The 26,916-nt window shown below is 38.7% G+C and overlaps 1 protein-coding gene across 2 annotated transcripts; it reads right to left on the minus strand.

Moving 5' to 3' along the window:
- Positions 1-994: 994 nt before the first annotated feature.
- Positions 995-11,057, minus strand: Dio2 (iodothyronine deiodinase 2). 2 transcript variants are annotated; one of them, XM_048362316.1, is made up of 2 exons: positions 10,140-11,057; positions 995-1,582 (listed from the first exon to the last, which is right to left on the minus strand). In XM_048362316.1, exons 1-2 carry the CDS (start codon positions 10,359-10,361, stop codon positions 995-997), a joined length of 810 nt encoding a protein of 269 aa, XP_048218273.1. In that variant the 5' UTR covers positions 10,362-11,057. The 2 variants fall into 2 exon arrangements, with proteins under 2 accessions (XP_048218273.1, XP_048218274.1); XM_048362317.1 differs by having other exon boundaries at positions 1,007-1,582.
- Positions 11,058-26,916: the final 15,859 nt, after the last annotated feature.

Here is a 26,916-nt window from a genome sequence, read left to right on the forward strand (position 1 = left end):
ATAGACATCACGGGGTGTAATTCCCTCACTGAAAATATATACATGGCATACATTTTCTGCAAAGTAATTATTCCCGCATAAAGTCATTAGCACAAATACATAACATTTTTTCCTTTCCATCCTTTTTCCCTCCTCAATCTAGAAGTATGTGGTATATTGCTTTCAGATGGATTTTTTTTCTGTGCTATTTTCAGCGGAGCATTTTCTTTTTCCAGTTATGTGTATGTCTCTATGTGTCTGTGGCTAACAACACACTAGTCTCACATTCTACACGGTGAGAAACTATGACATGCCCTCATCTTTCTGCCTCCTCTTTGCTCACTCTGTCGATATCACTTCCTTCTAGTTCTTTCTACATTTGCCAGATTGCAGATGTTCATTCTAACCCTCAAGGTTGAGGTATATGCAAATACACCTGGGAATTCTAGGCTATGGTGACTGGCTAGATTCTAACATACTGAACATCATGGGCCTAACCACATGGCCTGGGTTCAAGGGTGCTTTATTATAAGTTACATATCTGGGAATTTTCCAGTTAGGATCTCTCCATGCTGTCTAAAGTCTAAGCAATACACTTAATCATAACAGAGATGGGGGTTTCCCTAACACAGTCATTATTCAGGTAACTCTTTCTCTGGTCCCAAGGCATGGACGCATGTAGGAGCAGTGTTGCTTCTCTCTCAAGGAAGAATGGACACACATTGACTTAGATCCAGCTTGGATCTTCTCATTCAGGGCTTTTCACTAAGAAGAGAGGTAACAAGGCTACTATTCAGGGAACCAAGTACTGAGATGTTAGAGGCCTTTGTTCTTCGGACAGGTAAATTCCTGCCATTCCGTAAGGCAATGGAACTCAGTCAGAAATAGTGGAGCCGTATAAGGCAATGGGACTCAGTCAGAAATAGTGGACGCCGTTCTCAGTTTCCTTTCTTTTACATAAACTTCTTTTTGGAAAAAAAAATAAATTCTATTACAATCGTACCTTGAAAACCAGCTAATGTAGAATTCATCTCTTGCTGAAATTCTTCTCTAGCCAACGCCGGACTTCTTGAAGGTTGTAGCAGAAAGGGCCCTTTCCTCCTAGATAAGCGATTTTCTGTCTCTGCACAATACACACACGTTCAAAGGCGACCCCATAGGCTACGTTGGCGTTGTTGTCCATGCGGTCAGCCACGACACGGCACTGGGGCGGCAAGGAGAATCGCTCCAGGAGCTGGTGGGCTGCTGCACATCGGTCTTCCAAGTTCCGGTGTTTCTTCACCTCGAACGACCAAGAGGAGTCCCCAGGCACTGCCCACCCATCGGAAGGATGGGCCTCGTCGATGTAGACCAGCAGGAAGTCAGCCACCGAGGAGAACTCTTCCACCAGGGTGCGGAAGGCTGGCAGCTGGCTCGTGAAGGGAGGTCAAGTGGCGGAACCGAAGTTGACCACTAGCGGCCGATCGGCGTGAGCAAAGTCAAGAAGATGGCACTCGGCTCCATCGGGGGTCTCCTCCAGGGTACCACTTCCACTGCCACCACCTCCTTCAGGGTTAGATACGTGCACCACGCTGGAATTGGGGGCGTCTTCACCCAATTTCACCTGATGGAGAAAAAGAAAAAAAAATAGATAGATAGATAGATAGATAGATAGATAGATAGATAGATAGATAGATAGATAGATAGATATGTATGTGTGTACATATATACACATACATATGTATGGTATATATATAACACATATATTACACACATATGTATGTATGGTATATACACACACACATGCATGCATAACACAAGGAAAGAGAATACATTACACACCAATTGGCTCCTCCTTCAGAGAAGCTGGCCAATGTATTAATTTGAGTAAATTAATTAATGTATTAATTTGAGTAAAACAGTATCAGGCAGGTAATATAAAGAATGGCCAAAAGAGAATCAAAATCTTTTTTTTTCTTTCTCTCCTCCTGTACAGTCATGGAAGGTAATTGCTTTTTGTCGTTGAAGGCACTGGAGCTAACTCTTTTCATAATTAAGTTGAGGCTGGTATTTTTTTTTACACCATCCTTGCTCTGCTGTCAATACCTAGCAAGCCATTTATAACAGATGATTAATTGGCTTCATTTTCAAAGTGAGAAGCAAATGGTCTACTTTAAGACAAATTATCTGAGTCTTGGGATAGATTGCCTCTTTTCGAATCCTAAAATACCCAGGCAGAACCTGAATTGTCATGTACGATGCTAAATGATTTTTCATCTTCACAATGGACAGTAGTGCCAGTAGAGTATTCCTCACCAAGTCTAAACAACCCAGAAGACAACGTTCCTCAGCAAGGTTATTTCACTCATCCTACTCAGTGTTCTCTCTCTTACTTGAAATGGTGATAATAATTGACTTCTGTTTATTTGTTTATGGGAGGATTACATAAGGAAAAGAGTTTTCAGCTACAAGTCATGGTACGGATATATATTTTCATAATCAGATAGCATCTGTACCATATGAAGCCCCGTACCACTTTTCCTGGGAAATTCTGTGATTGAAATAAATAAATTGTCCTGACAAAAGATTTGGATTTTCCTCAATGTGGGACTGTCCCTGGGGGTTTCCATTGTTATTAATTTTTTTATAGTTCTTATTTCTTGAAACTCACAATTCCTACTTTTTTAAAAAAAAAGATGACCAAAAATACAGTTATTCAAGAATTTTACTTTTAGCTAATTTTTCATTATGTATCCTTTGTATTATGTTTGGTTTTTCTCTTTCTATCCAGGAAGTCACAAACCATATATTCTCTTACCAGATAATTTACCTACAAAAGCCTCTGGGTGCTTTAAAAAATATATATTCAGTAGGAAAGATGAAGATAAAATTGCTCCATGTGGTCCCTTTGCTCATGGTGTAAATAGTGGAATACAGGATAATGAAAGAAAGTTGGTGGTCTTTGGATCTATAAACTGTTAATAAAAAACAGGCACCATAAAACAGCCAACTACTTCGGTTTGAATTAACACAATTGGATCTCTCCCTACAATGATTTAATCAAAGCCAATAACAATAGGGATAGTTTATGAACATGCAATTGATTTTTATACACTATGCTTCATATTACAAAACACTTCCAACTGGATCGACTTATTTCCTTTGTGTAAGCGCAACCATATATAACACTGCTGTGGTTAACTGGAGCCACTTAGAAATGAATTACTAATGAAGCCACAATTCCAACTGATATAACACAATCAAGGGCATTTCTTTAAAACCTTCTATCTAATGCTAATGCATAACTCTAACATAGAGAAAAAAATCTAAGTTCTACTTTTCTCCCTCTCAAAAATTCTAGAAGGGCAGGTTTGGGACAAATACTGTTACTATAACATTCTTCATTCTTAGAAAAGGCAGTTGTTGATGCGATTTAAGTAAGTAGAATTTCAGTCACCATCTGGGAGATAGTTATTGATCTCTATTAAATTTCTTGGCTAATTTGCAAGTGGTGCTAGATGGACAAATCTAATCTAAGCCACTTTTAACTGCATTATTTTGCACAAATTACATTTACATTTGTCTTTGAGGTACTAAAGTACACTTCTTCCTAATTACAGATGTTCATTGTAAAGACATTACAAACTTAGTAAACCATGGGTCCTCTTGATACTTCTTTGTAGGTTTAAGTAGTGTATGGTATTGATATCACCTTTCCATTAGATTTTTGCTTCCAGGTATTCACGATTCTAGGAGGCTGTGTTTTTTAAACAACATTGTATATTCTATATGCCTCTATAGAGTGTGTTAAGAAGACTTGAATGCCTTCAGAACAGTGTATGACAGAGACTTCCTGTTAAGTAAGCAAACCTACACTTGAGAAAACTAATTTCTGCATTGCAGACTGGTGGGTTCATAGCATTTTGGAGTCATTGTTGAGACCTATAAACAATGATGCGGTCTTGGTAAGTGGGCATCTGACACTCTGACCCTCACCCAGGCACACCTGCTGATCCTGGTGTTATTTTTCACTGTTCACCTGAATAATCTCATCCAATGCTTCAAGCTCAGGTGAGCTCCTGTTACCTGCAGTTAATTTTCTTAGGAAGTAAAAGCATTTCCATTAGAGCTAACATACAGTTCAGTCATAGAACTAAAACCTGGACTGATTCATCTTAGGAAATTTAAAGCTTCTCACGGTCACTCCAAAGTTGAAAAAAGGAAAGTTTTCAATTACATAATGCTCCCAGATACAGAGTAGTGTTTTGTTAAGTCTAAGAAATACACTGAAAGTAACTGGAATGTATGAGTTATTGAACAAATAGTTCTGGTTATTATTCCAGTTTAATAAAGTATTTTATATTGAATCACCTTGACCTGAAGTGAAACCCATATTCAGGGGCTGGATGAGCCATCTGAGCTAGAATATTCAGGTATATGCATCCTGGGACTTCCTGAAACAGACCGCCATAATCAACACTCAATGGCAATTGGCTGTGTTTTGGGGTGGTTTTTGTTTCTTTGTTTCATTTTTGTTGTTGTTGGTTTTTGTTTCTTGGGTTTGTTGGTTTTTTTTTTTTTTTTGGCAACCCTAAAGTTTGAACTCAGGGCTTTGTACTTGCTTGGTTGGCACTATCTACTTGAGCCATACCTCCAGCCTAGCTTTTTGCTGGTTATTTTGGAAATGGAGTCTTGAAGATTTTTCTATCTCAGGCTAGCTTTGAAACTGCAATCATCTGGATCTCAGGTTCCTAAGTAGCTAGGATTACAGACATGAGCTACAGGCACTTGAATACCTCTACCAGGGTATGTGAACTGACCAGCAAATAACTGTGTCAATCCTCTTTACATTGTTGAGCAACTCTAAGACCTTAGTGTACACTAGAATGTCATTAATGGATACCTTTATTCATAAAGGTAACAAGAGAACATGCATGGTAGGGTTGATTCTACTAATAAAATGAGGAAAGAAAAACACATATCTTTGATCTATAAGTTCAAATAAGCAGACTCATAGTCTTGTTTTTAAACTATCCTTATAATAATCATGATTTTGTCCATCTTTGCTAAAACCCAACAGAGGATAAGTTAGCTAAAATAAAGAAAAAGACATGTGACACTTGTTTGTTCCACATTAAAAAAGTATTTTGTTACTGTTCCTTCTCATTTGTTTATCACCAATCTCTATTTTCCTTTGGTGCAGGTACTGAGTTTTCAACCTGGAACCAGGGCACTGTCCCTTAGCCCTTTCCTTCAAGTCTGACACTCTACCACTTGAGCCACGCCACCACGTCAGACTTTCTGCTGATTAATTGGACAGAAGAGTCACCTGAGTTTGTCTATCCAGGCTGGCTTCAAACTTTGATCCTCACCTCTCAGACTCCTGAGTTGCTAGGATTACAGGCATGAGCCACCAGTGCTGAGCAACCTCAGAATTTCAAATGGAGTTTCCTGGTTTGCTTGGTTAGCAACCTTGCTGAGATAGAATGGGAGAATCACCATGGAAGACTCTTTGCTCTCCCCAGAAGCACAGCATTCCTTGACACAGTGCCAAAGTGATGAAGAAAATAAAGTTGGTCCCATAATAACATTTTGTCGGCAGGAAAAGAAGCTCAACAAAAACAAGTTATCCCCTGGTACTCCCAAACTTTGTTTTAATTTCCCACAGTGGCACAGAAAGTCTCCTGGCCACAAGTTACCTATCATCTTAATTTCTCCTTCTTAGAGGGTTTGTGTTTGGTTTTTGTCCTTAATGAGACATATTTGCCAAAGAGGCATTCAAAAGGCATTTTTTTTTTTACTCTTGCGGAAGAGTAATTAGGTCGGTACCTCTTTCTTTGCCAGCATTAGCCGCTCTAAAGAGAACCCTGCCTGGTATTTAATGCCCAAACACAAGGAGCATCGTTTCCACTAATTGGTCTTGAAGTTCCGATGTTCCCAAAGGGTCTCTTTATTTTTTGCAAAGATCAGAAAGGACATACGTAAAACGTGATAGCGTCATCACTGACTTTTCTCTTTCTCATCTGTGTTATTACCGTAATCTTCTTTGGTGTTTTTGTCATCAACATGGATACAACACGAACAATGGAGGTGAATAAACCACTTGTATGTTTACAACATGACATCTAGGAGCCAAGTTTAAAGGTTGCAATGGACGTGTTTGTAATACATAGCATCTCCTAGATAATAACTTTCCCTAGCCATGTTTAATGCTATTTTATAGATGTGGATTGCTTAGGGCCAGGGGATAAAAGAACCATTATCAAATATAGCTGGAAACAGAGCATATGTTACTAACCTTTATTTTTTCACAAAGGGATTCTGAATTTTTTTAAATAATCATATAATCTCATGATAAATAGTAAAGCAAATGATAAAAATGGGGCGAGGTGGTTTAGCAAAGTATTTACATACACTTCTTGCTATCCTAAGCCAGGGGAATGGCTTTATTAACTCTCAGAAAGTGTCCATTTACTTGACATAATGACCAGGCTACATCAACATTCTTAGAAACATGGCCAAGCAAGCATTAAGCAGAGCTTTAACCATTTGCATTCAGAGTGGCCAAGTAAGTCAGAGCTAAATTCTCCTTTTGGGTTCATTTCTCTAGTTTCTGTACCCTGAAAATCCAACCCCAAGACCTATCATTCGAAAATCCAACCCCAAGACCTATCATTCCCAATGCTTGGTCCAAATCATGGGCAAGCTCTGGCTATGGCCCTCTTTGTGTAATCTGGGGACCATGTCTCTCTTAAAAGAGCCATTTTTCCATTGTGGAACCCCGTGTCGAAAGGCTGGAGGTGAATGAAGGGGGGGAGGGAGGTTAAAGAGACCCTTTCAAAACCTAAATTATATGTTCAAATGAATATGTTTTCTGTGCCACTGCACTATTAACCGTGCAGAAACTAAACTGCTTGTCAGCTCTATACTGTGTGTTTACTTTTACACTTCATTTAGGTAAGAGCCAGACAGGACAGTTTGCTTATTGGGTGCATTTTGAGTCTTCAAGCACCCGAACAAGGATACAGTGTTCAGAAGAAGTGACAGTGACTTTAGAAACTTAAATAACTCACATCTGTTATTTACCTCAGGCACTTTTCATGCATTTCTATAGACTCTTTTTCAATCAATATTGTACAGAGAACCCCACCAAACACCCATGATCTCTGAAAGCTGCTCCATAAAGTTAAATTTAAACCCCTTTTCGACATTTCAATGGAGAAAAAGCATTTTCTTTCTTATTTCTGTGTGTGTATGTGTGTGTGTGTTGTCTCTCCTTTGTTATAAATACAGAAAATATACATTTATCCCAGTGTCCTTAAATATCTTTCCAAGAGCTGACACCTAATGACCAGGAGGATGAAGAAGAAGAAATAACATGTCTAATTGTATCACGTGTGGAAATCTCCTCTTGGAAAAATCTGCTTCTACATAATGTAGTCAAGATTATGAAACCTTGTGATGCCATCTCAAACAGAGCCTCCTTCAGTGTCTCTTGAAATGGCCACACCCAAAGACAGTGGCACAGATGACACCAGCATTTGGTAACAGGATTCAACCTGTTGGAGAGGTTTGAGGTGACTCTCAAATGCCACCACAGCAACCATTACCCTAGCCATACTTGAAGACCAAAACAGCCAAAAAAAAAAAAAAAAAGTACCAACATTTAACCCAAGTTGTATTCACAAGGTTTCTATTCATTACACGCCCAGGCCAGTCTTGTCTCTGGATATAAAGTTGCTGGGGTTGCTCCTGCACATGGCAGCTATTAAATAAATCATTATACTGACATCCGTGATGGACTTGGTCACTAGTCAGATCAATATTCAGAGACAAAGAAGAGGAACACACAGAAAATATCCTAAAAGAAAAAAAATCACCCTCAAACTCCTGTAATATGAGTAACAACTTATTTCAACACAAAGGGACAGTATACATTAAAGCAGGTTATTATAAAACCATTTGTTTGCTTTTCCTTCTCAGGCTCAATAGGTTGTTTAATGGGAAAGATACCTCATGTAATATTTGTGGGTAACATTTCAGTCATCATAGTCAATGTGAAAGATGACATTTGTATTAGATATAGATGCATATAAGATTTTCTTAGAATGTAATTTAAAAAACATTTTGTCATTAGCTGGGAGCTAGTGGCTCATGCCTGTAATCCTTGCTACTCAGGAGGTTAAGATCTGAGGATCATGGTTGGAAGCTAGCCCAGCCAGGAAAGTCCATGAGACTCTTATCTCCAATAAATCACTCAGAAAAAGCCAGAAGGGATTCTGTGGCTCAGGCGATAGAGGACTAGCCTTGAGCAAAGGAAGCTCAGGGACAAAACCCAGGTGCTGAGTTCAAGCCCCAGGGCTAACAACAAAAGAACTCAAAAAAGTTTCAGCGCTTACTATACTGAGATCAAGGCACTGATATTTCTATTTAGCTAAGACATGAACTAGTGATATGGTGAGAAAAAATCCTGATAAATAACACTTTTATATGTGTATTATTCTCTATCTTCCTTCAAATTTTCAACCCCTAAAGAAAGCAGAAAAATTTCTCATTTAGTGTAGTTTCACGAGAATGGAATGAGAGAATGTATATGTTAGCATCCCCTTGCTCATCCTCCTATTTGCCTCTACATACATGACAAGAGTGAATTTGAATATTAGGACTTTGAGCATTCATTCATATCCTTATAATAAGAGGTCACTAATAAGAGGTCTGACTATTCACATGCCTTTAGAATAATAAAAACAGCTCTTTCTCGGGTTCCTCTCAATAATCACAGGGTTAACCATAGTAAAAATGTCTCCAGTACATCATTGACATTCTCTTTCTGGACATTGGGTTTCAGTGGAAACAATTCTGCCTTGGATTCTTTCATATTAACTGGTACTGAGTTTTATTTTTCTAGTCTTTATTTATGGAGGACTCATTTCCTTCCCCTTGCATTATTCTGAGTTTCCATCAGTATTTCTGAAGTTCTGCCTGCCTAAAGTGTACTACTTCATTGAACACCTGGCTTCAATATTTCTCTCAAACCTCCTGCCCTGCCATCTCCAGCAAGGTCTCTCAAACACTGCCAGGAGAACTAACACTGGCTCCTTCACTACCAACTTTTGCCACATGAGTTCATTCTTTCTAACCCCAGGGAATCTTCAGGAGTCACAGGGGAATAAAGAGTAAGGAACAAATTGACACAGGACAGAACCAAAATGTTCCCCTTTTCCCCTTAAGATCTCCCTTGAAAATGCCCCACCAGTCTCTCTCTCAGCAGCATAAAGGTTGGGAACCCCAGAATTTTTGCACTTAGAAACAAAGATCACCCAACCTGGCTTTCCAACAGCTCCTGTCTCCATGGGAAAAGGAGGCTACTGCTCTCATGCTATCAAAGCACGAGACTGAATGAACCCACAAAACCCATCTGCTTTATCATAAGGCAATTTATTTTTACTTTTGAGAAAGTAAATGTGTAGATCCTGTTTCCCTTACACAGTGTGCATCTATGAAGTCAATACTCAGATCTTCCTTTTGCAAATCAAAAAGTAGTCATTAGAGACAACCCGGACGCCCCGCCCCTAAGAGAGCTCACAAGGTTTGCTTTCATTGAACCCTTAACCTCCACCAGAAACAAAGTGGCTACAGTGCCCAGTCACCTGTGCTGTGACCATTTTGTTGGTGACTCTGACATTGTCAGGAAGAAAAGAGAAAATGCTAGGCTAGTCTTTCGTAGGACACCTCACTAGCCTCCCATTGAGCAAAGCATCATAATTCCAGTTTATGCCAAGAATAGAACAAACACAGTACTCTTCCCCCATCACTCCTAACTTTTTTTCTGATTTTGCCCCAAATTATTTTCTAGGCATAATACCCTCTACTCTAATAAATAGATAGGTAGGTAGGTAGGTAGATAGATAGATAGGTAAATGGATGAATACATAAATGCAAGGTAAATAGCAATCCTTATTCAAAAGACCCCTGATTAGGCAATCCAGTCCTTACAGATTTATTCCTATCTGTCACTCTACGTCTAACCCTACATGACAGGTGTAAATACAGAAGCTCCCCTGCACACACACAACCACTAGGCAAGCCCCCAGCTTTCCTCCCAATGTCCCCTCCCCACGCCCTGGAAACCTCAATCTTGGAAGCCCTGGCCCATTGGCCCTGATGGGGCCGCCGCTCACCTGTTTGTAGGCATCCAGAAGGAAGCTCTTCCAGACGCACCGCAGTCCCTCTGAGGTCAGCATGCGACGCCACTCTCTGCGAGCGGCCTTGGAGCAGCTCAAGAGCAGCACCACGTGCTTGAGCAGAATGACCGAGTCATAGAGCGCCAGGAAGAGGCAGTTGGAGAAAAAAACTGGCAGAATTTGGAGTGTGATCAGCAAGTCTACGCTGAGGATGCCCATCTTCTTGCCTCCTGAGTCAGTCCCCTTGTGAGCTCTGGATTCCCCTTCACCCTCTTATTTAAAACGAGTATGGTGGTAGAGGGGGGCGGTGGGGGGGGGGGAGGAGGAAAGTTAGGGGAGGGGGAGGGGGAGGGGGGGAGAAGAAAAAAAAAGAAATTAAAAGGAAGCCCCAAGTTGTCTCCTCTTTCAAAGAAGTAGAAATGGCAAGACCAAGTTCAGTCTCAGCAGCCTAGCAGTTGGAGTGTGCCCATCAATTCATTCAATTCGGAGCTGCTGCTTTTTTTTTTTTTTTTCAGGATTTAAGATGCTAAAAAAAAAAAAAAAGCTGGCGTGCCAGTCCCTAATCCAGTTACCCCTGTCAGAGTCCGTTAGAGACTTTCATTTCCAAGCACCTATGAGACTGAGGCATATTTTTTCTTTAGCTCTTCATTGTCTCTCTTTAAAATGCAGCCCTGTTTCTTCCTTGAATTGCCAGAGTTTTGTTGTTGCTTTTTGTTATTTTTTTTCTCGCTTTCTTTTTTTTTTTTTTTAATGTGCTTTAAGGGTAGCTGTCTCCCTCTCTTTCTTTCTGTAACTCCGTTTGAAACACACTTTCTGTTCTCCCAGACGCTCTCCCGTCTCCCTTCTCCAGGAGCGGTTCACCCCTTCTCCTCCTCCCTCCAGCTTTCCTTCCTGCTATCTGTCTGTGGTACAAAGTGCCTCTCTCTGCAAGCCAGTGAGTCTCCCGAAGTCTTTTATACATTCCCTGGCTAATTGCTGCAATAGAGAAATGAAAGCCTAATCTTGCTAAAGATCTTGACGTCATTGAGAAAGAGGGCTTTACTTTGGCCAGGACTGCAGTGAATAGAAAAGCAAAACTCGACAACTTTTTTTTTTTTTTTTTTCAGAAGAGGTTGGGGAGAGACAGTGGAATTTTGTTTTGTGATTTAAAGGGAGGGAGGGAGGGAGGGAAGGAGGGAAGGAGGGAGGGAGGGAGAGAGAGAAGGAGGGATGGAAGGAGGGAAAGAAGAAAGAGGGAGGGAAGGAAAAAATGAATACCTTTGACAGCTTTCAGGAACTGCTTCCAAAGTTTGGAGAAAGTAATTTAATATAATGTGTTGATTAATATGATAATACTCTCTCCTCTGATTATCATTTTTATTAACTTAATCAGGAGTTTGGGGAGAAAAAAGCTCTAGGCAGGCAGGTAGAAAAGAGGAAGAATGAATAATCAGAGATGGCCTTTGCTCCATTTTTAGGAAGAGAGAAATGTTTACATGTGACCTTTACACCCTTATACCATCTCTTTGCCTCTTTTATCAGGTCTGTGACCTAGAAATACTTTTAAGCTATAATCTTATTTAAGAAAGCCCAATGTGTGGTGGAAAACTTTTTTTAAACTCTGAGTATCATCACAACATTTGACAGCTTCATGTAGAAACGTAATACAAATTTGGTTTTATTGAAGCTTCCAATATTAAAAAAAAAAGTCCTCAAGATACAGACAGAGCTTAGTCACTGGAACTTTATGTGTCATTAGGCTGCCATAGATCTAAGAGAGCTTGTAGGTTCGTCAGCCCTTGCTCTTCTGTTAGCGTAACCTCTAAGCAGATTTGCCAAAATGTCTAAATGGTTAGATGCCAATTGGGTTGAATACTACTTTGATCTCAGTGACTTACCCCACTCAGAACTCAGAGCTGCGAAGACAGTTATTTAGGTAGATAATACTCTGTCCTATCACCTCATTTTAGTTATCCTTCCTCTCTTATCTAACCATTTACCTCTAAGAATTATGATTTCTTGAAAGGAGTGGCAAGTCCAGACACAGGAAACAAGGTGTAAAATTTCCATCAAAAAGAAAATGTGTTGGCTGTGTTTTCTCTGTATACATTGCTCTCATTAAGCAGGACTTAAGCAATGGCTGCAAACCATTGTCTGTCCATTGTGGTATTTTGGCCCTGGAGCTAAGTGCTCCAGAAATAAAAGACTAGAGCAGAAGTCATTTATTGTTGGACTCATGTGGGCTCAATTCTGCTTATGGATGCATTGGTGATTTGCAGTGTGCTTTTCACTTAAGAAAGAAAAAAAAAGTGATCCCAGAAGAGGAATTTAGGCTTTGGGTAACCAAAGATTTTTGCCCAATTTGTCTATTGCAATCTCTATTGGTCATTGTGAAGCTAAGCTCATTGGGGATGTTGTGAATGAATGATGAATACATGGGGTACATGGAAGGCCTCCACACTAGGGGGCACCATTCACATATGACATCTTGCAGGGCAAGGGAAGGGTGCCCAGGAATTGTAAACCACAGTGGCCTGTGCCTGGCCCTCCCCAGCCCCCCAAGTCTCATCACTCCCTACAGTCTGGCTCCCTTCATTGTTATCATCAGTTTGGCCCATTGTGAGTTTTAGATTTGTATCCTGTGGACTAACTTTTGAAAGAAGATTCCAGAGGCTAGAAAAATGAACATACATTATGTCAAGAAATATACTCAAGAACTAGCATGCATTGTTAGCAAAAGAGAGTTATCTATATATCCATAGACATACATATATATTTCTTCCAGTTTTCCTTTCAAGCTTCACCATGTCCTTGGGGATGGGGGGGATGGGGGGAAGGAGTAGAAAGGCCAAAGAGAAGGAAGTATGAACATAGTGTTTTAACTGGTGGACATGGAAAAGCAAATCCTCCCTGCCAGGTAGTCTCAGCCAACAATGACAGAGGTGTGGACACAGGAAATGACGCTTCCCCTCACTGTTCAAGCCAGTCTTGAGATTCCTCCCCTCCTTAGACATTTATTTCACTTTGTTTGAATGATACCAGGGTTCCTCTGAGGTGGAGACTTCTGCAGCTATAAAGCAGTTCTCTCTCACTTGTGATTGACTCTTAAGGATTGAAGTCTATTTGGAAATATCCAGCCAAGGAGAGGTATTAATGGAAATTTGGGGGGCGGCGGGGGTGGGGGGAGAATGCCTTATTAATTCAAAGCTCAAAGTACATTCAGATTACAAGTGGTTATAAGTCAAACTTACAACTCTGTGAGAACGTATTCGTACTTTTTTCTTTCATTTCTTTTCCCTTCCTGCCTGCCTTTTCTTTCTTTGCTATTTTTTTAAAATCAGAAGTATGCAAAGAAAATGAAGACAAAATTAAGGGGAAAAAGCAGGAATGTGGCAAATCTTGTTTTATCATTTGTCAGATTTTGTTTCTAAATAAATGAATCACAAAGATGAGAGCCAGAATCTTCTACCAGGTTGAAAATATGTCCATCTTCGAAATCATAGTTCTTCGAAGCAATTTCTTTTTTATATATATACATGGTTGATAAGGCTTGTTGCAATTAATAAAATTTATCACTGATCTTCAAATAATTTTATGTTCATGAAATAAGAATCATAAGATCACAGTGTGATTTTCTCTGTTATAAAAAGGAGAAATCAAGGGTGAATTTGGTTGGCTTGTCGAGTGTAATGGTAAATTTTCCCAAACTCTAAACCTTATTTTTGTCCTTCAAGATTGTTTTGTGGATCTCAATGGTTGTCCTGAGAATCAAAGCTCTTGCTGAAAGTGGTTGAGTAGCAATTTTATCTTCTAAATTGTATAGACTTATCTGGGATTTAACATCTGTTTGACATTGTCCCAACTCAAGCTCTTGGTTAGATTTCATATGACGGTTCGGATGTCTTCTTGGTCATATAAGTATTCTTAGCAATCAACATTGTAATGAGTTAAATACAAACCAGCATGTGACATGTTGGTTGAATTTCCTCATACAATGTTATACACAGGAGGTTTTAAATTCCCAAACACACAGCAGGCAGAATGCTTTGGGTTTTTTAATATGTACAGAACCACTGTAAAATTGTTTAATTGTTTTGTCCTCTTTCCATAGTTTGAGAGCATCATATCCTGCCATTGCTTTCTTTTGGTTGGAAAAAAAAAAGTACAAGTGACATGTCTTCCTTTGGCCTATGTGTGTGTTAGCTCCTAAACTGAGACTGAGAAAGTAAAGTTGCATAAGGATAACCTGAAAACAGACTTGAACATTTCAAACGTAATAGCTACTACTACTACTACTACTACTTAATACTTCCTTATTTTTATCTGAAAGAACAAAATAGCACTCAAAGAATTCTGTGAAGTTCACAGTTCATACCATGGACCATTAAGTAGACTTAGTGCAGTAGCATCTTATTCCTTCTGGTTTGTCAACTGTATAACAAAAATGGAGCTTCATTGTTATTTTCTTAAAAACTTGTGAAACAAATACAATTATAAATCCACAAGTGTCTAAACAGGACAGGTGAGTTGGCGAAGGGTTTTCAAATATGGCCGTCATGTGTACTTCCTATGAAATAGTACAGCTCTTCAAATGCAGCACTGCTGGTTCATACCTGTAATCCTACTCAGGAGGCTGAGATGTGAGTACTGTGGTTCAAAGCCAGCCTGGGCAGCAAAGTCTATGAGATTTTTATGTCCAATTAACCACCAGAAAACCAGAAGTGGTGCTGTGGCTCCAAGTGGTAGAACAATAGACTTGAGCACAAAAGCTCAGGGACAGCGCCCAGGTCCTGAGTTCATGCCTCACATCTGACAAAAAAAAAAAAAAAAAAAAAGCAACTCTTACCAGAGAAAGGAAACTACAAATTGCACAACTGTACAACCTCTGGTGAGCCCTGGTTGTGCCTGAGAGGGAGTTCTGATGAAAGCTTTAGACCACAATTACTCCATCATTCCAAATTCCCTGTGGGCCCATCCATTCTGCAAACACAGCCATGTTCCTTGCCTGTGATGAAAGAAGCAGCTCAACGGATAAAATGCACAATCCCACAGTAAACCCTGACACACCTTGAGTAAAGCAACTCAGGGCTGAGGCAAGGAAGGCAGACGCTGTGAGAGGTGAGAAATTCTCTCCCTACAGCCCTTCCTTCCCAAGCTGGCACTGGCAGAACACAATCCGGAGGTGCTAATGCTTTCTTCCTTCAGGACCTGTTGCTGCTCTTTTCCAAGCTGCCTACTGGCAAGCAGAGAAAAGAAAGACAAGACAAGGGAGAAATAAAAGGAGGGGAAATCAAATACATAACAAGAAAAGGAAGAGAAATGTGGTCACAAGCAGGAAAAGAAGAGTAGAGAAAAGCCTATAGAGGCTTTCCCAAGAGAGCCAGTGACTGCCAATTGTGGCGATGCATTTTGTGAGGAACACAGTCCAGAACCTGACTGGCAGCTATCAGCTCATTTCACAGAGACAACTATCTAGTTGCTACAGAGGAGACATCATTTGCTATTACTTGGTCTGACTCTCAACCCTCGTTACCCCCAACTTCCACAAGCTCTCTTGAATATACTTGAATATACTTTTTTTGTTGAATATATTTTTGTTGTTGTTTTTTGTAATTTAGCACTTATTTATTGATTGGGCCCTCAAAATATAGTGATAAGGAAGATATATATGATTGGAATCTGTACTCTGTGTAGAGCAGGAGATAACACATGTATAAATAACCAAACAAATATATGCATACAAAATGCACAAGTAGAAACAAATAATTAGATAAAGATAGGATGGGTGGAAAGCCTGTTTTAATGGAACTGGTCTGGAAGAAATTATTTGTGAGTTTCTACTTAGATATTTAGTTATATTTTATGTTTAAGTCTAGAGAAATTCATAGGAAATGAAGGAAGTAGTAAACTATTAATGAAAAATATTTCTGGTGAATGCAAACTTGTGTAAACACAAGTAGAAAATATTAGCAATTGATTACTTTGTTTTTGTCATCAAAAATCTAGTAACATAAAACGGAACTAGTCCTTGATTACATAAAGGATGCATAATGTACTATATGACTACCTAGCACATTTCAAGAGCAGAAATAAATATTAATATCCAAATGAAAACAAGACAACAACATTAACTATTAATCTTAGTGAAGTTTCCATCACATCCATGACATCTACCTAAAAAGGTTTAATTAATTAACAAGTGACCAATGTTGGTTAACATTAGCCAAGTTATAAAATATGGTACTTTCTTAATACCAAAACATAAGTAATTCCTCCCCCCCCCCTTTTTTTGCAGAATTGGGTAGAAATTACTGATTAAATAGATTATTGATAAATTATGATTTGTGGGGTACTTATTTGGTAAGTAATAATGTAGAAAATGATACTTTAGTTTTGAGAATAGTTTTTGGACCTCTAAAGATACTCAAAGTTGGGACTGATGGCAGAGAGGAGATCAGCGGGGAGAAGAGCAGTTCTGTGATATTATGTGTGGCTTTTTTCCCCACCACACAAAAAGCCCTCCGGCTGAAGAAACTGAACTTACTCTTTCTTTTCTGAAACTAGGATGAATTCACTTTATTCTTCTTATAACCTTGACCCAAAGCAGCAGACCAAAAGAAACAAAGGGAAAAATGGTCCAAAATAGTCCATCACTTTTAAAACAACTTTGGTTCATTCCACAGATAGAAGAACCCATCAGATGAGGTTCAGATTCACGATGAAATAGGTCATTCTTTCTAAATGGTTTTACAGCAGGTTTAAAAAAAGTCATCACTTATGCATCATTCATCTGCTGAAGACAAGAACATACAGGATGGCAAAATAGGTGGAGGTACATGCCAGCTCATGCCATTCCAGAAGCAATGGCGTAGTTGGTGCTCACTGAGAATGAGGAATGCAACACCTCCTCAAAACTAGGGAGGTACTAATGTGCAGAGTAGGTAAATGGGATGCTGTATTCTAAACCCAGTGGACACGGTGAAGCTAACAGAATCCATGACAGCATGAAAAACATTCACATTTGGTATGGAAATAAAATACCTGCAACAAAGATGATGGTACAGTGAGTTACATTACAAAAGAAGATTCTGAAAATGCTTAGTGGACTGGTTGGGAAGGTAGAGAAGAAAGCTAACAAAATAATCTCTCACAACCTTTTTAAGCTTAGTTTTCCATTAAGAGAAGGGCTTAGAATAAGTTAGCAAATGACACATACACACATAAAACCATGCAACTAAGATAATGGCAGAATGAAATATTTATAAATTATTGTCCTGGTTCCATTTTAATTTTAAAGACTTACCTCTTGATCAGATTAAATAAATCTTTCTTTTTTTTTGCTTTTGTAAGAGGTGGGAGATAGGAAAGGATTAATGTTAATGTGCTAGGACAAAATATGAGGTCTGAGATTTCAATCTATTTTTAAAGCCAATCTCATTTATTAGATGGATACTAGGAATCTTTTATGAAGAAGATACAACCACTTAGCTAAATGATTATTTTCAAAACAGGTATATAAACGAATTTCCAAATAGCCACACTATTGCTTTCGCAGGGGAATTTTCTATCATATAAAGTATCATACTAAAGTAAAGACTTTAAATTTTCCTCCCCTCCCCCCAAACCAAAAGTTTATGATTTTTTAATTAGCAATAAACTAAATGACATGAAAACCCAAAAACCTCAGAGGAAAACAAATCTCTTATTGCTTCCTGAAAAATGTTAAACAATAGCTCTTTCAGCAAATTTTTGTTTACTTCTTATTTCTCAGGAGATGTCATATTCTAGTGGACTCCAATCACAAGACATAGAACCTATTTCTGGAAACATACAAGCTTGTATAATCAGAAACAAATCTCTGATGTTACACTTACTGCCTGCAAAATGGGTTTAAAATGTCTTCTTATATTTATGCAATGTTGATGAGTAACACATTCAGGCTTATAGGCAACATAGGCTTGTTATGAAACTGTTCAAAAAAATTCTTGACTCATAATTGTATTCAGAGTGACCTCAGTTATTAGATTCCTTCTAAACATAACTTTTCTCCTAGCAAACAAGATATGGTTTTTAGCTTGAGTTATCAACCTCCTCTTTGTCACTTGATCAAAACTGTATATGTAGTAAAAACTAGGAAAGATTATGACTGGGGCAATCTACAACAAGCACAATGTCCAAGGAGTAATGATAGAAAGACTAAGACTTTGCCCCAATTCAACACAGAACCAGACCTTTGTGAGCTTTTAGGAGGGGTGCATCCTTGGTCTCTAAATTATTTACCACATAACCTTCCCTTCATCTTCCATGATTCTAGGGAAAATCTTAGACAGAAACAATGCTCAAATATCTGTAACCCAAGGAAACCATTGCTTCTTAAGTTTCTCTGGGCCAGGAAAGGACAAGAAGGAATACAAAAGACTTTTAGAAAGGAGGAAAACCACTGATATTTTAACAATGAGCTTATCAGATTAAGGCCTCAATAAAACTCAACATCTCCAAATATTTTGGCTTTCATCTTCATTCAGAGATAGTTTTACTCATTTATTTTATTCATATTTCCCTGTGATATGTGTGTGGGGGGGTGACTCAGAACTATGAGTCTCAATGTTGTGGGTAGAGTTCATGGTGATGTGTTCTTAGCATGCTGAATCAAAGGGAGCTGGAGAGGAACAGACAAAAGGCAAAGTAAAAAGAGATGGAAGGTAGGAATGGTTGCCACATGCTACAAGTCAGCTAAGTAGAGAAATAGAAAGAAAAAAAGTAGAGCTTAGCTGAATAAAAGGATAGAAAATAAGAAGTTGGGGGGTTAAGATGTTTTCCTTTGCTAGATGGAGCCCCTGTGTAAGGATACAGGATATCTACCGAGGGGTGGGGAGGTGGAGGGGGAAAGGAACAGGAAAAAAAATCAAAAGAAAGCAAGGAATGGTGTGCACACCTGTAATCCCAGCCCTTCGGAGGCTGATGCAGGGGGATTGTGAAGTTGAGACTAACAGACTATACAGTGAGTAAGTTATACAGCAGACACATGCTGGAAACTAGGAAGAAGTTGGTGGTGGTGCTGTTGCTGTTTAAAAACCACATCCATGAGTTACAGGGGCCACAATGACCAGACCAAGTTCTAGTTCTCCAAAGCCACACTTTTATAACTTGGGGCCATTCCTTTCCTTTTTAGATTATTCAGGTATTGCTAGCATCTTTTTTGGATCCTTCTGTGCTACCTAGACAGGCCTGAGGGTGGTGAGAAGGAACTCATCCAGTTATTCAGGGCCATTGGTGTGTGTAACTATTAGCCAGCAGAAGCAGTAGAGGACAGTGGGCAGCAGCAGTTGACATACTCTAGAGTCAATGTTCCCATACAGGCCCTGCACAGGGGTGCAAGGAAACTGCGCATTGTTGACAGTAGGTGCTACAGCTCTCTTTCCACAACCATGTACCAACCATGTAGCATCATGTTCACAAGTCTCTCCCCAAGCTATGCTCATAAAACACTTTGAGGCTCTAAGTTAATAACTGGACAACAGTGTCACCTTTCCAATCTCAGTGCCACTGTGGTGGGAAAAAAGGGACCTAACCCAAAATGACTCTAATCCAATCATCTACTTTTTCTTTGAGCAGGTCCTGGGGCTTGAACTAAGGACCTGGGTACTGTTCTCCGAGCTTTTGTGCTCAAGCCATAGCTTCACTTTTGGCTTTTATTGGATAATCAATGAAGATAAGTATTTCACAGGCTTTCCAGCCAGGGCTGGCTTCCAATCTAGATCCTTAGATTTTGGTAGCTAGTATTACATCGGCATCTGGCTAGGATTTCCTCCTTGCATCATTTTGAGTAATGGTTTCCTTTACCACTTATCATAAATCACCATTATAGGGCTTAGGAAATAGAATTAGAGACACTGAAGATCTTTACTTCTTGGAGAGTGCACGAACCAGTTCAATAAAAAGATGTAGAATAAGATTATATAAAAATAGAAAGTATTTAGAAAGTAAAGACCCCATGGTACTTGTGCATTTGTGAAAATTCTTCCTTCTGTATTTAGGATACAAATTACTGAAGGGAAAAAACGTAATCACTATGATTTGATAGTGAGTTTTGCCAGGTGCCAGTGGCTTAGATCTGTAATTCTAGGTACTCAGGAGGCTGAGATCTGAGGATCACAGTTCAAAGCCAGCCCGCGCAGGAAAGTCCAGGAGACTCTCATCTTATTTAACCATCAAAAAGCTGAAAGTTGGGGCTGGGAATATGGCCTAGTGGCAAGAGTCTTGCCTCCTACACATGAAGCTCTCAGTTCAATTCCCCAGCACCACATATATGGAAAACGGCCAGAAGGGGCGCTGTGGCTCAGGTGGCAGAGTGCTAGCCTTGAGCGGGAAGAAGCCAGGGATGGTGCTCAGGCCCTGATTCCAAGGCCCAGGACTGGCAAAAAAAAAAAAGCTGGAAGTGGAGCTGTAGCTCAAGTGGTAGAACACTCACCTTGAGAAGTTACGAGATAGTACCCAGACCCTGAGTTCAAGCCCCATTATCAGCACAAATAAATGGGTAAGTTTTACTATGAAACAATTCAAACATAGGCAAAAGTAGAGTAGTGAACCAGCAAGTTTCTATTTCTCACTTCCTCCCCCTCCTTTAATTATGAAGTGGATTTTAGTAAAGTGTTTGATATTACCAAAATATCATGTTTAATCTACGGAACGTATCATAGCTAACTGATATATATTTACCTCTTTTCTCACTGTTTGACAATCATCCGTTAAATTGTTACCAAATAAGTGAAAAACAGAAATTTCTCTCTATCATTTCTGGACTAGACACTATCTATCATCAGAGTGCACTCACACTACTGTGACAGCTTTTTTTTAAAAAAAAAGGCATAAATAGAAAACAGAGCTATAACATTTTTCACAAATTGTTAGACCACAGTCAGGTCTTTTTATCCACTCATTTTAATGGTATGCAGAGTACATGCTGTTTTAAAGTGAGATTGTTTTTCAATTATAAGATGATCTCAGCTTACTCATTTATATCCATCCCAATATGCAATGTCTCACAAAGTAGGACATGAAATTTCCAACTACATCCTAAGAATCTTCTAATAAAGCAGAAGTAGGTAATAATTCACAGAGGTTATCCATACCAGGCTAATATGGTTTGTGGGTTTTTTTTTTTGCTTATTGTGTATGCATGCAAGTATCAGGTATGGAACTCAGGGCCTGTGTTCTCACTTGGCTTTTTACTCAGGCTGATGATCTACCACTTGAGCCACACCTCTACTTCTGGCTTCTACCTGGTAAGGTAGAGATAAAAGTATCATTAACTTTACTATCTAGGCTTGCTTTGAACTGTGATCCTCACATCTCAACCTCCTGAACAGCTAAGATTACAAGTAGAAGCCACCAGCACCTGGAACTGTTTTTTCATATGAAATTTCTTTCTTCTCTCTCTCTTTTTTTTTTTTTTTTTTTTTGGCCAGTCATGGGCCTTGGACTCAGGGCCTGAACACTGTCCCTGGCTTCTTTTTGCCCAGGGATAGCACTCTACCACTTGAGCCACAACATAACTTCTAGCCATTTTCTATATATGTGGTGCTGGGGAATCAAACGCAGGGCTTCATGTATGTGAGGCAAGCACTCTTGCCACTGGGCCATATTCCCAGCCCCTTCATATGAAATTTCTCAGAGAAAACTTTCATTGATATAAGAAACTCAATTTACCCATAGAATCAAACATTATGGAACTAAGATTTGACTTCTTATTGAAATCCACAATAATTCTATATACCTTATTCTCTAAAGACAGTTTCTTCCCTTGAGTACTCAGACTCTCACTACTGGTAAAAAAATCTCTTTCACTGAAGATCTAGCATCCTTTCAATCAGAACAACCTCCTGTCCAGAAGTGATGGATGAATGTTTTAGAAGGTTTTATGAAAACATATATAATAAGGATCACTTCTCTATTCAGAGATGAGTGAAAGACAAGTACATTTATTACTCTGCATTTTCTGCAACAGAAGGTGCAAATTTTTTTTATCTGATCTGATACTCACAGTAGTACCCTTGCATGTACATATACATTAAGTTTTGTAGGTATGCTTTGCTATATTGAAAACCATATTCAAATAATGAGTCTATATACATGATGACTTTCTTTTCTTCTAGTACATAAAAGTGCCAGAGCAATCTGTTTTCTATGATCAGATACCAAAGAGCTAAACATTGAGTGATATCCAACTTTATGAGACACATAAAAATGAAATAAAAATGGATATGAAGATAAACACCTTAAAGAGATAAACACTGTCAAACAGAAATGATTACAAAGTTCGTACGAATCTAAATTTTTCATTGTTTGCTGTTTACCTGGTTCTCACCACAATGAATTTCTTTAGCTCATTTCCTTTCTCTTAATGATGCGTGTTCCCATTATCACTCAGACTAAAGAATGTGAACCAAGATTAAATTGATATTTATAGGGAAAAATATTAGTAACTGGAAAATGCAAAAATCAAGTGTTTCATCAAGCTATTTTCATATTACTACCTTGGAAATTTTGAGCTCTCTTTTTTAAAAAACAGATATATTCTCTGGACCATATGAAATCACCAAAACATTTTTAACCAATAAAATAGCAATTCCTTATTGCTTAACCTAATACTTTAAAAATCTAGAATTATCATTGTGCTGGAACTATATAATGGTTAATTCTTGGTGGAATGCACCAAGAAAAATGGAACTCATTTTTCCATTAATATATCCTTGACATTGAAATTTTATTTCATTAAATTATAGCATATGAATAATGAAAAATTAATAGGAATTTTAGTCTGACTTGTCAATGAATATGTTATTGACTAACATAACCCTTAGAAGAAACTGCATATCTGGCCCATTCATTTGTGCTAAAGGAATCACCATACCTTCTTCAAATGACCACAAGTATCTAACCACTATCTAGGTAGTGATAAAAAGTTACAGTTTACAACCAGGTGCTCAGGCCTGCAATCCTAGCTACCCAGGAGGCCTGAGATCTGAGGATCTTGAAGCCAGCCCAGGCAGGAAAGTCCAGGAGACTGTCTTATTTCCAACTAACCACCAAAAAGCTGGAAATGGAGCTGTGGCTCAAGTGGGAGAGCCCTAGCTTTAAGCAGAAAAACTCAGGGACAGTGCCCAGGCCTGGAATACAAGCCTCAGAACTAGTACCAAAAAAACAAAACAAAATAATAACAACAAAAAAAATCAAAGAGTTACTGTTTACAAAATCCAGTAGAATTCTGAGCTAGAAAAGGTTTGTTGCTTTCTTATTAAGAAATTAGTTGTATTTATACTAAAATGATGCTGAGAGAGGAACAATATAAACGTTTTAGAGGTAAAAAGAGACTTGAATGGGAGACAGGGTCATGGAGTTATATCAGGTATGGCCCTCAATTTAACTTAATGCACTCAATTACATTGTAAAAATTTGCAATGAAGTATCACTATGTAATTTTCAAAATTAATATGAATGTTTAATTGAAAAATACTGAGGTTAATCCAACCAAAATCCCACTGACATTATCAGGGATGAGACATTTAGACACATTCCTATGAAGCACATGAAACTGGTTTAGTTGTCCCCACCAAATGTCAAGAAGTTATTAAATAATATGATCTGTGACTTCTGTATTTAGAACTGAATCTATCAGGTAGTAAAGCGAATTGAAACAATGAAACTTTCTAAGTGATATTATGTGAGACTGTTGCATAGCTACAAATATAGAGAACACTATGACTTCTTGTCTATTTGTGAAAACTATAATAATTATAAGGCATATACACTTGATCTTTGACAGTTGGTTTTGAGTATATCTGCTTTGACAGATTTTGTATCAACCCGGTGAATTTCACTGAAACAGTAACTACATTTTCTCCATCCCAAGACAGTCAACAGAAGTGAGGCTGCCTATTATAACCCATTTATTTTTCTCAGAGAGAATAAAAATAGGTTCAGCAACTAGAACCTGTTTGACTCAAGCCAGTCAAGGTGGTCATAATGAGCAATGACACAAGAGCTGCAAAGTTTATCATCAAAGGCTGCATTGTCTGTTGCCTATAAAACTTTTCAACATACAAGAAATGTACCCACTGGCTTTTGTATGAAACTGTAACCCTTCTGTACATCACTTTGACACTAAATAATTTTTTTAAAAACTTTTCAACATACCATAATTTTTTAAAAAACCTTCACTCTTTGTAATTTGTGTGTACCGTTTAAGAAAGAGTTTGTCAAACTAAGCATTATTTACATTTGGAGATGGAGAATCCTTTGTTGTAGGAGGTTGCTCTATATGTTACAGAATGTCTGGCAGGCTCTGTTCATTAAATGCCCCTACTATACTATACAATGAAAAAGGTTCCAATCCAGCTGCTGATGGCTTTACATCTGTAATCCTAGGTACTCAGGAGGCTGAGATCTGAGGATCGTTGTTCAAAGCTAGTGAGGGTGGGGCGGGGTGGGGGGGGAATCTGTGAGACTCTTATCTCCAGTTAGCCAGAAGTGCTAGCCTTGAGTGAAAAGGCTAAAGGACAATGCCTAAGCCCTGATTTCAACCCCAGTGCCAGCACACAGACAAAAAAAATCTCCAGTCACATCAGATGTCCTCCGGGAAACAAAATCACCTGTAATGAAAAACCCTTGCTCTGAGCAAATACTCATGTTAAAAAAAAAAATTAGGACAATGAAGCAGCTGAAATTTGATATGAAGATGTAAACACGGAGCTAAGTCACTCAAAATGGGATGGCTTTAAAGAAAATAAGTTCACAAAACCACTCAGCAAAGTCTCATTTTAACCCCCAAAACAGGCTTCTTTAAATGAGTAGTTGTCAATGTGTTTTGTCATAAGCCAATTTTGAGGCTGATCTCTAGCAGATTATACATGTTCCACCTCACATCAACACTTTTCACCTGTTAGGTTTCTGAGAATGAGGATTTGAAAGCCAATCCCTGATTTACATGGCTTATGCAGATACTAAGGGCACGTCTGTATTCAGGGAAGCTCTATTCATATATGTATCTAGAACATAAGGAGTAACTGGCTGTTCCTGCATTAGACATGAGCAGTATCATTAACTTAAGTGGCCTACCAGTGCATTTTTCATTTCCTGGATGATTTAGTGCAGAAGAAAAGGACTTAAGAAAAGGCTGAATTGAGTTCACTCTTTTGTTTTCTTTCCTGGTCCAAAAAAAGACTGCTCATTTCTTCACAAGTTGTTTTATTTCATGATCAATATATAGAGTAGATTGCCCATAAAACACTTAATGGGCATAAAATATAATTTTAAAGGAACTGAGACTGGCAAAGCATATTTGCAGCTCCTTATTTTCAAGATAACACAAAACCATAGACATACAATTACTGTTTTGTTTTTTAATATTGATACTGGATCTTGAACTCAGGGTTTGGATACTGTCCCTTAGTCTTTCCATGCAAGGCTAGCACTCTGCCACTTCTGGCTTTTTGCTAGTCAGTTGGAGATAAGTCTTGTGAACTTTCCCACACAGGCTAGCTTTGAACCATGATCCTCAGATCTCAGCCTCCTGAATAGCTAGGATTACAGACATGAACCACAAATACTAGGCAACACACAGTTTTTAAAGACCTCAATAATATGGTATAAACAAACTGTACAACTCATGGAGGGGAGGGAAATGGGGAGGGGGAATGAGGGGGGGAAATGAGGGAGGAGGTAACAAGTTGGATAAGAAATGTATGCACTGCCTTACATATGAAGCTGTAACCCCTCTGTACATCACTTGGACAATAAAGAAATTAATTTTTTAAAAGACTTCAATAGAATTGAGGGTTTTGGGGGTGGGGCATGACTTGTAAAAATTCTAGCCATATGTGAGGCTGGAATTTTAAGAAGTTTCAAATTATACTGTGATTTATTTTCAGATAATATAAATACTTGAAAAATGTTAAGGATACCAGGGATTCCATGATGAGATAGATGAGAGAGAGAGAGAGAAAAGACAGAGAGAGAGAGATGAATGTCTTCCTTATTCATTTTAGGATCATTTAGAGGGCCCTGCTTTTAAAATTAATCTTTACAGCCTCAAAGGATGTCCTATGGCAGTCTTTCTCTTACCAAATAAAGGTAAAGCTTTATGGCTGGTTTTCATTTTTTGACACACTCAGTCAGCAATTCACTTCTGCCTATGTCATGTAGATAATGCATGTACAAACACATATGGGCATGTGTTTACTACTAGTATTTTTAATCAGACATCATACAAGCAAAGTTGCAACTTTCCTGTCCTGGCATCACCAACACTCCCTTCCAAAGGCAAGCTACAAGCCCTACCCCAATTCCTGCACCAGCAAGTCATGAGCTTTTGCTGAGAATCCTTTTCATAATCTTGCAAAAATAAATTCAAAAGGCTGTGCAGATGGAAAGTGTGGGATCTGCTCTCCTTGCCAAAGACATTCGTTCTGACCTCTCTTTCTGATGTAGTGTTTTGTTCTCTTGACTGGAGGAATTTCAGTAAGCCAGGAAAGCTACCCTGGACTTGTCATCTCTTGAGAGGAAGCTGACAGGGCTAGTAGTTCATGCACAGGCTGATGGATGACACTGTCTCAACCTGAGAGGGTAGTTGTCTTCATCATTACGGGGATCAAGCAAGTAGTGTCATTAGCCAGAACTCTCTCCTTTCTCTTCTTCTAAGCCACCCACAAAGCAAGAATGGAGCACTACTGTTCCTGAAAATAGAAAACCTATAGAGTTTCCTGGGTTGCAAATGCAAGGACATTGGTTTGCAAAT

Source organism: Perognathus longimembris, chromosome 14 (genome assembly GCF_023159225.1).
Source record: "Perognathus longimembris pacificus isolate PPM17 chromosome 14, ASM2315922v1, whole genome shotgun sequence".
NCBI lineage: Eukaryota > Metazoa > Chordata > Mammalia > Rodentia > Heteromyidae > Perognathus > Perognathus longimembris.